This window comes from Haliotis rubra, unplaced genomic scaffold (assembly GCF_003918875.1).
Source record: "Haliotis rubra isolate DU_JTF1 unplaced genomic scaffold, ASM391887v1 Scf1049, whole genome shotgun sequence".
In the NCBI taxonomy this organism is placed as follows: Eukaryota; Metazoa; Mollusca; class Gastropoda; order Lepetellida; family Haliotidae; genus Haliotis; species Haliotis rubra.
In genome coordinates this window covers 150,415-162,781 of record NW_025764947.1, presented here as the reverse complement: position 1 = coordinate 162,781, position 12,367 = coordinate 150,415, and the positions used below count along the sequence as shown (strand labels likewise).

Below are 12,367 nucleotides of genomic sequence, written 5' to 3'. Positions count from 1 at the left end.
CGATTAAATTATTTTATTATATAACTACCTGTGTTGTTAGTGTTCCCACAAATATGCTCTTACCGGAAACGGAAACAAGCGCATGCAGCGCACTCTACCATAAGCGTGCGTTCTCCAAACGTGAAAACACGACATATAAACGACTGGAGCACAAGTAGGATTACTATACCTATAGAGTGCTTCAGCCATGGCGGATGCTGCGGCTCGGTCGCTTCAATATGAATACAAAGCTGTAAGTTTCTAATTATTATGATTTAGCAGAATTTTGAGATGTATTCCATGTATTCAAAGGACGACCCCAGTTTTCGTGCAAAACGTAAAACGATTTCATTGTTGTGGTTGTGATTGCTGGAATAGTATGTTTTGATGTGAATAGTGAGCCATTTAAGAAATAGAAGACTAGAATGCACTCTACCCATGTTTACCGGGCGCAGCCCTCGCTGCTCCCTTTACGATCCTTAGGGTTTAGGGTTAGGCACCCTTTACGATCCTTAGGGTTAGGGAATCCCAGCAGTGCTAATTAATCTGAAAAACTGAGCCCGGTAAAGTGCAGTACTCCCAAATAGAAATCTAAACCATAAAATGTATACCAAAAATCCTAACATGGAATCATTTACCCGAAATCTATAAACGTTGTCCAGTTGTTGTAGTGCACTTGGCACAAATGATGATTCCATAGTCACTCTAGCCGCAACAGAGTCCGGTCGACCTATTCTTTTAATTTCTTGTGTTAACGACTTTTTCGCATCTTTTATCTCCAAAATCATTTGTATATACCTATTCATTTCACTTTTTGTCACAAGTCATGTATAGATCACACTGACCACAACAAACAGTTAAAATGTATACCCAAACCCTAACATGGAGTCAGTTTGCCGAAATCTATAAACGTTGTTATAGTGCACTTGGCACAAATAATGATTCCATAGTCACTCTAGCTGCAACAGAGTCCGGTCCACCTATTCTTTCAATTTCTTGTGTTAACGACTTATCATTGTTCGCATCTTTTATTCCAAAAATCACTTATACATAACAATTCATTTCACTTTTTGTCACATGTCATGTATCGATCACACCAACCACAACAGAGTGAGCACACATTCAGTTTTGTCTCCTTGGAAAATGTGGCTAGTTAAATAATTATGTTCCACACTTTATGGTGATTGTCATGTTTGTCGGTTTTGTTGTTGTTTCTGTATGAAGTGTGAACACGTTCCACAAATACACTTACAGATTATCCTCAAATTGCATGAGAATAAATCATGTAAAATGATAGCTAGTGCATGCCCTACTTCATTGCAAACCGTAGATACTAAAGGATTGTAATGGTGTTTGATTTGCATGTGGGGTCCAAACCTGAGGATTGTGAAGGGCTGTTGGAATACATAACCCATAATATAAAAAAGTGGATGAACACCAGGTAGTGATGTATCAGCTGTGTCATTGTGACACAGCTAAATTAATTTTATACAAATGGAAATGAATAAAGGTACTCAAGAAAGTGGAAAGGTACCTTTATTTGTTCCCAGATTTTCACCCATACTGCATCATTAAGGAACACTTTTACTTCCATGTGTTCCCTTAGTCATTTACATCAGCACACATACACACACATACACTATATGAAAACTTATAGTATTCCTTTCAGTCCATGCAGTTTTTGGAGTATAGTGCATTTGAAGAATATTCATTTCTGTGACAGCATGAATTTTAGGTATGAAAATCTTCTTCCAGAACTCCAACCTTGTATTGCAAGTTGATCGTTCTCTCATTGACCGAAGAGCTCGAGATGAATCAACTGGTGAAGTTATGTCCCTTGTGGGAAAGATTACAGGCACAAGAATGGGAGACAGGGCCCAGAAAACTAAACCACCACAGATGGAGGAAAGAAAAAACAAGTAAGACTCTTAAACTTTAGCAAGGATTGGGTAAGGCAGAGGCCATGGGCCATTTTGCACATTAGAATAAAAAGTGGTTTTTTAAAATTTTGAAGTTTGCTATTGATACAAGGGCAGTGGCCCATTCTAAATTCAGAATATGGTTAATAATCCTGAAAACTGCCCATTGTCAAAGTTCTCTATCCCAATCCCTGCTTTAGTGTCCTCTTGGAGGAAAATATACACTGTGGAGCTAGATTACAAATAGATTTAGCAATGTTCATTCAAATCTTGAATTAAATCCACATTTGGTAACCTGATGATTGGCAATGATCTCTTTTCTGTATAATAGTGTTTGCAGTGAACATGGTGAAGGGGCTGTCATCTCAGCTGTTTAAATTAAGAGGTGATAATTGTAGTTTAAAACGTTATTTACCAAACATAATAAAGTATTTTCCGAGTACATGGTAAAATGTAAGTTTACAAGAGTCATTGCCATCCACCTGCATTATCCAACATATTTTATCTCTTTTATGATAATATATATATCTTTGTTACAAAATAATAATGAAAATATTCTTGTTCAATTGTCTTTGTATATAAAGCATGCATTAGCTAAAAGAGATCCTCTTATAAAGCGAATTGTATACCCTTAAATATATATGTAAATATCAAAAATATTCCTTTATCACTGTAACTCTCATGTATATGGGCCGGAGGCCTTTCATACAATAAACATCCTTTGACTTTGATAAGTACCCTGGACCCAATGGCTGCTGCTGTTTTCAGCTCATTGTGAATCATGCAGTAGTAAACACAGCTGTCCAATTTAGTAATTCTGTTATTAAGAATGATACTTGAATGTCCACAATATTTATCATATTGGAATGTAAATATAATTCACTGGGTGATATACAATCCCTTGTCCTGTGAAATACAAACATCTACTTTTTAGTGGAAAGACTTTGCAAGTGAAACTTTGCAGTCAGAATGTATGAAGTCATGTTCTACATAGGGCTTAACAACAAAATACATGTGGTTCCGATAACCGACCAACTGTATTTATAAAATACTGCTGACCCTAAATTTATTTAATTATGAATTAATTTAATTGACATTTGCTCAGCCATTTTGTCCATCATCAGTTTCCTGATTGCAGTAAAATTCATATAAGCCACACTCTTGTTCAGTGCCATTGAAAATTGTGATAGCTCCATGCAGCACTAGACCTTTTTACCACCATGTATTTAATGTTGCTTTCAGACCAGTGTTAGTGTGGATCACTGCTTGCCTCAATATGATATGTGTGTCTTGTCTTGTAAGGTTAGTTAGTCAGCATGCTTAAGTTGTTAAACTTTGTTAAGTTAGAGTTGTCATGTACTGAATCAGAACTTGATAGTTGTGCTAATAAACTTATATTTCAATTTCAGACGGCGTAAGCGTGATGAGGCTCAAAGAGACATGATAAAGATGAAGGGCACGACACTGTTGTCCGAGGGTATTGATCAGATGGTTGGAATCCTGTACCGACCAAAGACGACAGAGACCAGACAGACATATGAGGTTCTACTGAGTTTCATCCAGGCAGCCATAGGAGATCAGGTAAGTGGGACAATATTAACACCCCCACAATGCTTTGTCCAGTGCTTCCATTGTCATTTATAATCACTCACTCACTCGCTCAATGTCAAATATGTTCTCGTCACAATATGCCTGAGATATTGCCGATGTGACGTTAAATATTAACTCACTCACTCACTCCATTGTCATTTAGAATGTCACCTGCCTTGGGAAAATGACTTGTCTTGATTCGTGTTCCCATTAAAGACAGTGACATGATTGGTACCATTGCAAATGGAGGCCCATTCTGTCTTGGCTGTTTTCATGTTGAACTGGTTCGTGTCCGGATTGTCAGAAATTGCTTGATATTTGCATGTTGTAAAATACAGTACAAAGAGATTTCTTGAGAGAATTTCTTATTTTTCAATTTAAGTTTTCAATATAACATTATGCACTTTCTCTTGTTTTTCCAACCGTGGAGTGAAAACGACCTGAAACAAAGTTTTCAGCCTCTTGCTGATATAGTATCTTAAGCTGCGAAAGTCATATTATAATCTGAAGAAGTCATATCATAATCTGTTGAGGTCATATCATAAGCTGAAGAAGTCATATCATAAACTGTTGAGGTTATATCATAATCTGATGAGGTCATATAATCTGGGGTCATATCATAATCTGAGGATGTCATATCATAATCACAGGAGGTCATACCATAATCTGAGGTCATATCATAATCTGTTGAGGTCATATCATAATCTGAGGTCATATCATAATCTGTTGAGGTCATATCATAATCTGATCAGGTCATATCATCTGGGGTCATATCATAATCTGTTGAGGTCATATAATTTCTTGAGGTCATATAATCTGAAGAAGTCTTATTATAATCAGAGGAGTCATATCATGATCTGAGGAGGTCAGGTCATGATCTGATGAGGTCATTTCATAATCTGAAGAAGTCATATCATAAACTGAGGAGGTCATAACATTATCTTTTGAGGTCATATCATAATCTGAGGAAGTCATATCATAATCACAGGAGGTCATATCATAATCTGAGGTCATATCATAATCTGTTGAGGTAATATAATCTGTTGAGGTAATATAATCTGAAAAAGTCATATTATAATCAGAGGAGTCATATCATGATCTGAGGAGGTCAGGTCATGATCTGAGGAGGTCATTTCATAATCTGAAGAAGTCATATCAAACTGAGGAGGTCATAACATTTTCTGTTGAGGTCATATCATAATCACAGGAGGTCATATCATAATCTGAGGTAATATCATAATCTGTTGAGGTCATATCATAATCTGTTGAGGTCGTATAATCTGAAGAAGTCATATTATAATCAGAGGAGTCATATCATGATCTGAGGGGGTCATAACATTATCTGTTGAGGTCATATCATAATCAGATGAGGTCATATAATCTGGGGTCATATCATAATCAGATGTGGTCATATCATAATCAGATGTGGTCATATCATAATCAGATCTGGTCATATCATAATCAGATCTGGTCATATAATCAGATCTGGTCATATCATAATCTGAGGTTATATCATAATCTGAGGTCATATAATCTGTTGAGGTCATGTCATGATCTGAGGAGGACTTACCATAACGTGGGGAGGTCATGTCATAATCTGATGAGGTCATATCATAATCTGAGGAAGTCATGTAATATGCTGAGGAGGTCATATTGTAATCTGTGGAGGTCATATCATAATCTGAGGAGGTCATATCATAATCTGAGAAGGTCATATTGTAATCTGTGGAGGTCATGTCATAATCTGATGGTCATTTCATAAGCTGAAGAAGTCATATAAGCTGAGGAGGTCATATCATAATCTGAGGTCATATAATAATCTGAGGAAGCCATATCATGATCTAAAGTTGTAATATCCTAATCTGAGATAGTATAACCAGGATATTTATAAATTGAAAACTTAAAATACATTTGGTAAATATTTATGGAAACTTTGAAGTCCAGTTAAGAAGTGTCATTGTACTTTGCAAGTGCATTGACCAGAGTAACCAAGTTCATATCGATTCATTACTCTTGCATACAACAAATCTAATAAGGGAGATGAGTGGAACATGTGGATCGGGTGAGTCATATATCATTTAGGAAATTACTGGTAATTAAGATACTAAGAATCAGGAAAGGGACACATGTAATGATTCGATTAAGCATCTTCTGGCGTCTGCCAGTCTGAAGTTTTATTCGGTTGAATGCTTCACAAATGACTTAACCCATTCAACACCGCAGGCCGCTTAAGCGGCCACAACGTTATGAGTCCCCAGACATATCAGGCAGTAGTCACGTCAAAATGAGACATAATTTTAGGAACTTACCCGACTTATGATTCATATATTAAATCCATCACATTTCACAATGTCTGAAAAGACTTATTAAATTTCAATTGATCATATATTATCGCCAGAATTAAAATTATAAACTATTTTTCGCAATGTTATTGAAAACAACGATTCTCGGACACATGCTTCGGGCAGCGGGTCCACAATAACATTGTCAAAGAGCAAAGTAACGATGTTTCGAGGAAATTATTAAATAGATTGAATAAACTAATGAATAAATTCAACAACAGCATTCATAAAAGTTGTCAAACGTACATATAAAATTACTATTTCCATCTTTTTGTGCGATCATGTAATGCAAGTCAAGTCACTGACAAGTGACATCTCGGCTCAATCTTCACGCTCGGACACGATGTTTAATGCGAAAATATATGAATGAAGCATTTTTGTCACAGGTCATAACCTAGCACGATACGTCCAATAAGTCCCATAATTTATGTATATGTAGCGATTTCTTGCTTAATATGTTCAGAATAGCATTATTTTACCCAAAACTTTCGTCTAAATCTAAGAGTTTTCGTTTACGAGGACGGTATCCATTGCCGTAATATGATTGGCTGCCTTAGGTCACGTGTCTGGTTTTGACCAATGACGACCCTTATAGCAGACTGTGGCGAAAAAGCGTCATTAGAAACCAATCTTTATCCAATAAAATCGCTTCTTACAACTGTGAAAATACTCTTGGCAAGGGTACAGTGATAATGTTGATGTTCAGAGCTTTCGAACGATACCCGACATCAAACGAATCGCCTCGCATGTTATTCATACGAAGCTTCGAAAACCGAGGTATTTTCCGTTGTTGTGTCCCGTTACCGAGCGGAAAGCCACTGATATCGGGAAATAAGCGACCATACATATTATTTAAGAAATCTTTTTATAATAATTTTCTGATTACGTGAAAAGGCACGGGCATGTTATGACATGTCACAAATGGAAAAAATCGCCATAGTTCTTGCTTCTTTCGTGGCTTATCTGGACATTATAAATGTAAACTTGCATTTTCATTAAAAAATAAATTTATTTAAGTTGTAGTTGTATTATTTGAATTATATTATAAAAATATACTTCATATTTACCAACAGTGGGATTAGATCTTTTAAATGGTGTATTAGATGTAGTAGTAATAACGTTTTACAAGCTTTATAATTTCCTTCATAAACATAGGCTTCATCTGTGACCTTGGTGTCATGGCAGTAAATGCCTCTGGTTGCCTCTGGTTGACTGGTGTTGAAAGAGTTAAGCTCACTAACGAAGTAAATTTATGATGGAAGAATCAGTGGTGCAGCTGGAATATGAGTCATTTTTATATGATGTAGGACATTATATCAGGGGGAGGAGCCAAAATTGTTATGAAGACTATTTTGTTAGTTGACTGGGAAAGAGTGCGCGATCCTGGGCCCCACCGTTGACTTGAGGGGTTCTCTCTGTATATTGAGAGAATGGCTCAGATGAACTTGAAATGTTAGGAGTTGTACAAGGAATCAACAAGTTCTTCCATGAAGTTTGTGAATCTGTGTTATGTGTAGACCAGGAAAACTAGGCAATATCTGAGGACGTTTGTGTGAGAATTCATTCCAAAATAAATGGACTTGAACAACATACCGGACTTATCTTTGACTATCCATCTTAGCTATATTATCCCCAGAACAAGAGTGGATAGACAGATTGCCTAGGGAGAAGGGTAGAACACACAGACACCCCCAGGTAACAGCTGTCATGTATTGATATGCATAGTTTTAATTTGCCAGGAATATAATATTAGTATCATGTTATTTTAGTTAACACACACAAATACATAAATATAATCAGATTTGAGTGTGGCACTTTGATATATTCTGGGCTTGTTTTTACATGTGGACCAGTTTCATGGTGTGATCTTATGGATTAATCAATTGTACACTTTTGCTGACAGGAATGTAAGATATGCCGAATGAAGTTTTGAATAAACTCAATGAAACATATGATGTATTGAAACATATATTTCAGTGACATCCTGTTTACATAAAGATATGACATACTCATGACTTCAGTCAAGTCAGCTGACAGCTGTCAAACCTGATCTCCATCAGCACATCTAACATGTTAACTGACTGGATCACTTGAAGGTTGTCTCACAAATATACAGTGTTTTATGTGTGACATTTCAGCCCCGGGATGTGTTGTGTGGAGCAGCAGATGAAGTTCTGGCTGTGCTGAAGAATGACAGGATGAAGGATCGAGAACGGAAGAGAGAGGTGGAGGGCCTGCTGGGTAACATGGCGGAGGAGAGGTTTGCTCTGCTGGTCAATCTGGGGAAGAAGATCACAGACTGGGGACAGGAAGAGAAGAGTCAAACATGTAAGGAAGGAACGCTTGTTCTGTCAGGGTGTAGGTGTAAATGTTACATTGTCAGTGGAAGATACACTGTGTCTCTATCCCCATGGAACGGTTAATTTAGATTTATGCCTGATACCTGAAAGAACTAGTCCACATGTCTTTCATGTCTATGTGACTTTGTCATGTCTATGTGACTTTGTCGTGACTATGTAACTTGTCATGACTGTGACTTTGTCATGACTATGTAACTTTGTCATGACTATGTGACTTTGTCATGACTGTAACTTTGTCATGACTATGTAACTTGTCATAGCTATGTAACTTTGTCATGACTGTAACTTTGTCATGTCTATGTGACTTCATCATGTAACTCTGTCATGACTATGTGACTTTGTCATGTCTATGTGACTGTCACATGACTATGTAACTTGTCATGACTGTCACTTTGTCATGACTGTAACTTTGTCATGACTGTAACTTTGTCATGACTATATAACTTTGTCATGACTGTCACTTGTCATAGCTATGTAACTTTGTCATGACTGTAACTTTGTCATGACTATGTAACTTGTCATAGCTATGTAACTTTGTCATGACTGTAACTTTGTCATGTCTATGTGACTTCATCATGTAACTCTGTCATGACTATGTGACTTTGTCATGACTATGTGACTTTGTCATGACTGTGACTTTGTCATGAATATGTCACTTTGTCATGAATATGTCACTTTGTCATGAATGTGTAACTTTGTCATGAATGTGTCACTTTGTCATGACTGTGACTTTGTCATGACTATGTAACTTTGTCATGACTGTGTAACTTTGTCATGACTGTGTAACTTTGTCATGACTATGTAACTTTGTCATGACTATGCAACTTTGTCATGACTGTGACTTTGTCATGACTATGTGACTTTGTCATGCAACTTTGTCATGACTGTAACTTTGTCATGACTGTAACTTTGTCATGACTGTGACTTTGTTATGACTATGTGACTTTGTTATGTAACTTTGTCATGACTGTGACTTTGTTATGTAACTTCATCATGACTATGTCACTTCATCATGACTATGTCACTTTGTCATGTCTATTGTTATGAGAATGTCTTATATATCTATACATAATTCTGTATATATATTTATAAATCTGAAGTCATTCTAAAATATATTTACATTCCCTAGAATACCTGTTCACCTTAACTGAGAAGCTATGCTTACCAGTGACCACTCTCCATTGTCTATAAGTAAGCTGGGGTAATGAAACAGCAACGATGTTATATAATTGTAGCTTGGGTTTTTGACTTGTTCAAGCAAGGTAACACACACAGTGATCAGTGCCCAGGTCGGGAGTGAACTGAACGGATTGGCCATGTCGGCAAGTTTAAACTGTCTACTTGAATATGCCATGTTGGCATAAAGTGAATTTCATGTGAAGGATTCTATGTGTTATTATTCTGAGGAATGTGATGGAGCAGGAACAATTGTATATCCATGTGATAACCAAAGTAAGACTTTTAACATATACCATGATACTTGTTTTGCACATTTGTATATATGTATAGACTGCCAGTATTAAAACTATTTTAAATTGTTGTGTGATCTCTCCACACGTAACACTATGTAACTTTGTCATGACTATGTAACTTTGTCATGACTGTGTAACTTTGTCATGACTGTGTAACTTTGTCATGACTGTGTAACTTTGTCATGACTATGTAACTTTGTCATGACTATGTAACTTTGTCATGACTATGTAACTTTGTCATGACTATGTAACTTTGTCATGACTGTGTAACTTTGTCATGACTATGTAACTTTGTCATGACTGTGTAACTTTGTCATGACTATGTGACTTTGTCATGACTGTGTAACTTTGTCATGACTGTAACTTTGTCATGACTATGACTTTGTCATGACTGTAACTTTGTCATGACTGTAACTTTGTCATGACTGTAACTTTGTCATGACTGTAACTTTGTCATGACTATGTAACTTTGTCATGACTGTGTAACTTTGTCATGACTGACTTTGTCATGTAACTTTGTCATGACTGTGACTTTGTCATGTAACTTTGTCATGACTGTCACTTTGTCATGTAACTCTGTCATGACTATATAACTTTGTCATGTCTATGTAACTTTGTCATGTCTATGTAACTTTGTCATGTCTATGACTGTATCTGTTATCAGTGGAAGATACACTCTGTCTCTATCATAGGAGGCAATCAGTTACATTTAAGAGGTGGCCTACATATGTATATTTTGAGCGGTAGAGGCTTGCAATATAAACTGAAATCATTTGAAGACGTATGTAAACTATTTCTTAAGTTTCTGTTATTGTTTCAGCTGAAAACATTGATGAAACTTACGGTGTCAATGTGCAGTTTGAAGAATCAGAAGATGAGGTTGGTCTGAGAAATGATGCACATGTCATGTAACATACTCCCATGTATCTTCGAGAAGAGTTGTGATTTGGCATTAGTTGTATGCCTATAACGTTGTAATATCAGCCCTTGAGAAATGAACCCGTGAAGATCTGGGTAAGAATTGATCTTCAGTAAACCATGCTTGTTGTAAGAGGCGACTAATAGGATTGGGTGGTCAGGCTCGCTGGCTTGGTTGACACATGTCATCGTATCCCAATTGCGTAGATCGATGTTCATGATGTTGATCACTAGATTGTCTGGTCCAGACTCAATTATTTACAGACCGCTGCCTTATAGCTGGAATATTGCTGAGTGTGGCGTAGAACTAAACTCACTCACTCACTCATTCACTTGAGAAATGATGCACATGTCATGTAACATACTCCCATGTATCTGTGAGAAGAGTTGTGATTTGGCATTAGTTGTACACCTATAACGTTGTAATATCAGCCCTTGAGAAATGATGTCATGTAACATACTCCCATGTATCTGTGAGTTTAGTTGTGATTTCACATTAGTTCTACACCTGCAACGTTGTAATGTCAGTCCCTACGAGGCCTTTGTGAATCAATTGCACTCCTATAACGTAAAACCTTGACTGCATGTTGTATATGTCCTTGATCTCTTCACTCGCCAGAAATACAGTTATGTGAATGTAATTGATAACCTGATAGTGTTCCCCAAAGATTCCAAATGGGAATAAACAACAAGCAGGGAACAGACTGAAAGTTGATGTGTGATCTGTGAAATGCTGTGTGTGTTGTAGGACACTGCAGACGTGTACGGGGAAGTCCAGGAGGAGGAGGATGACCAGGAGAATGAAGGGGAGGAGGCTGCGGTGGACGCCACTCTACATGCAAATGTGAGTGTTGGGACAGCTTGTGCACAACTTTATCCATATAACTATTCATCGTCTTCGCATAGAATAGGATTGCTTAGCTCAATTCAGGCTTGCATAAAAGTATACAGATATACAGGTGATATTGAGGGATGTGTTCACCTTTGTTAAAGGGCGATGGGTATAGTTGCAGCATCAGTAATCACTCTTTGTTCATCATGGATCTAGCTCTGCTCAATAGGTGAAGCACATTCTTAGTGTCTGTTGGTGCTAAAAATAAAAAATCTTCCTTTCCAAGTTGAAGGCCTGTATGTCTCTCCTCCTGTGATCTAGATATCTGAGGAATCTGGGGGCAAGTCAGAGGGCGGCTTGCATCCAAGAGACATTGACGCCTTTTGGATTCAGCGTAAGCTCAGCAAGTATTATCCTGATGACCCTACCACAGCTCAGACCAAGGCAATGGAGGTGGTGGAAGTGTTGAAAGTAAGTGAAAATGTGACATGTCTACGTAGATTCCTCTGTCAGCAGCCATTGCATACTCACTTGGAACTGTCTAGTAACCTTGCTGAGAGTATTGCAATGATATATTCTCTGTCCGATGCAGAGTAAATATAGAAATCCACTTGAACTTAGTTTTATGTGCCATTTGAATGTGTTTGTTTCATGGCAAGGACCATGTGGTGTGAGAAGGCTTCTATGTGGGACCTGTGGTTGTGTTTCAGATTGCTGGCGATGACCGTGAGTGTGAGACACAGCTTGTCATCTTACTTGGTGTCAACCAGTTTGAGTTTATCCGAGTTCTCCGCCAACACAGGCAGATGAGTAAGTTGGGATAAGTGTCAAAAGACTTCAGATAAATTTTTGTAAATGAATTTCATTTTTTCTCCTTAACTGTTGACAGAAACATTTATTACATTCCGAATGTTTCTGCCCCTATCTTCTGTAATATGTGTATGTTTGATGTTGT

At 37.2% G+C, this 12,367-nt stretch overlaps 1 protein-coding gene across 1 annotated transcript in view; it reads left to right on the top strand.

The window, feature by feature from the left end:
• The first annotated feature begins 92 nt into the window (after positions 1 to 92).
• Positions 93 to 12,367, top strand: part of LOC124275557 (U5 small nuclear ribonucleoprotein 200 kDa helicase-like) — a 62,575-nt gene continuing 50,300 nt past the window's right edge. The window contains 8 exon segments of the mRNA XM_046711138.1: positions 93 to 232; positions 1,735 to 1,898; positions 3,308 to 3,479; positions 7,969 to 8,158; positions 10,483 to 10,541; positions 11,329 to 11,424; positions 11,734 to 11,883; positions 12,123 to 12,222. Of these exon segments, the coding sequence (XP_046567094.1) occupies positions 188 to 232; positions 1,735 to 1,898; positions 3,308 to 3,479; positions 7,969 to 8,158; positions 10,483 to 10,541; positions 11,329 to 11,424; positions 11,734 to 11,883; positions 12,123 to 12,222 (976 nt within the window). The 5' untranslated portion in view covers positions 93 to 187.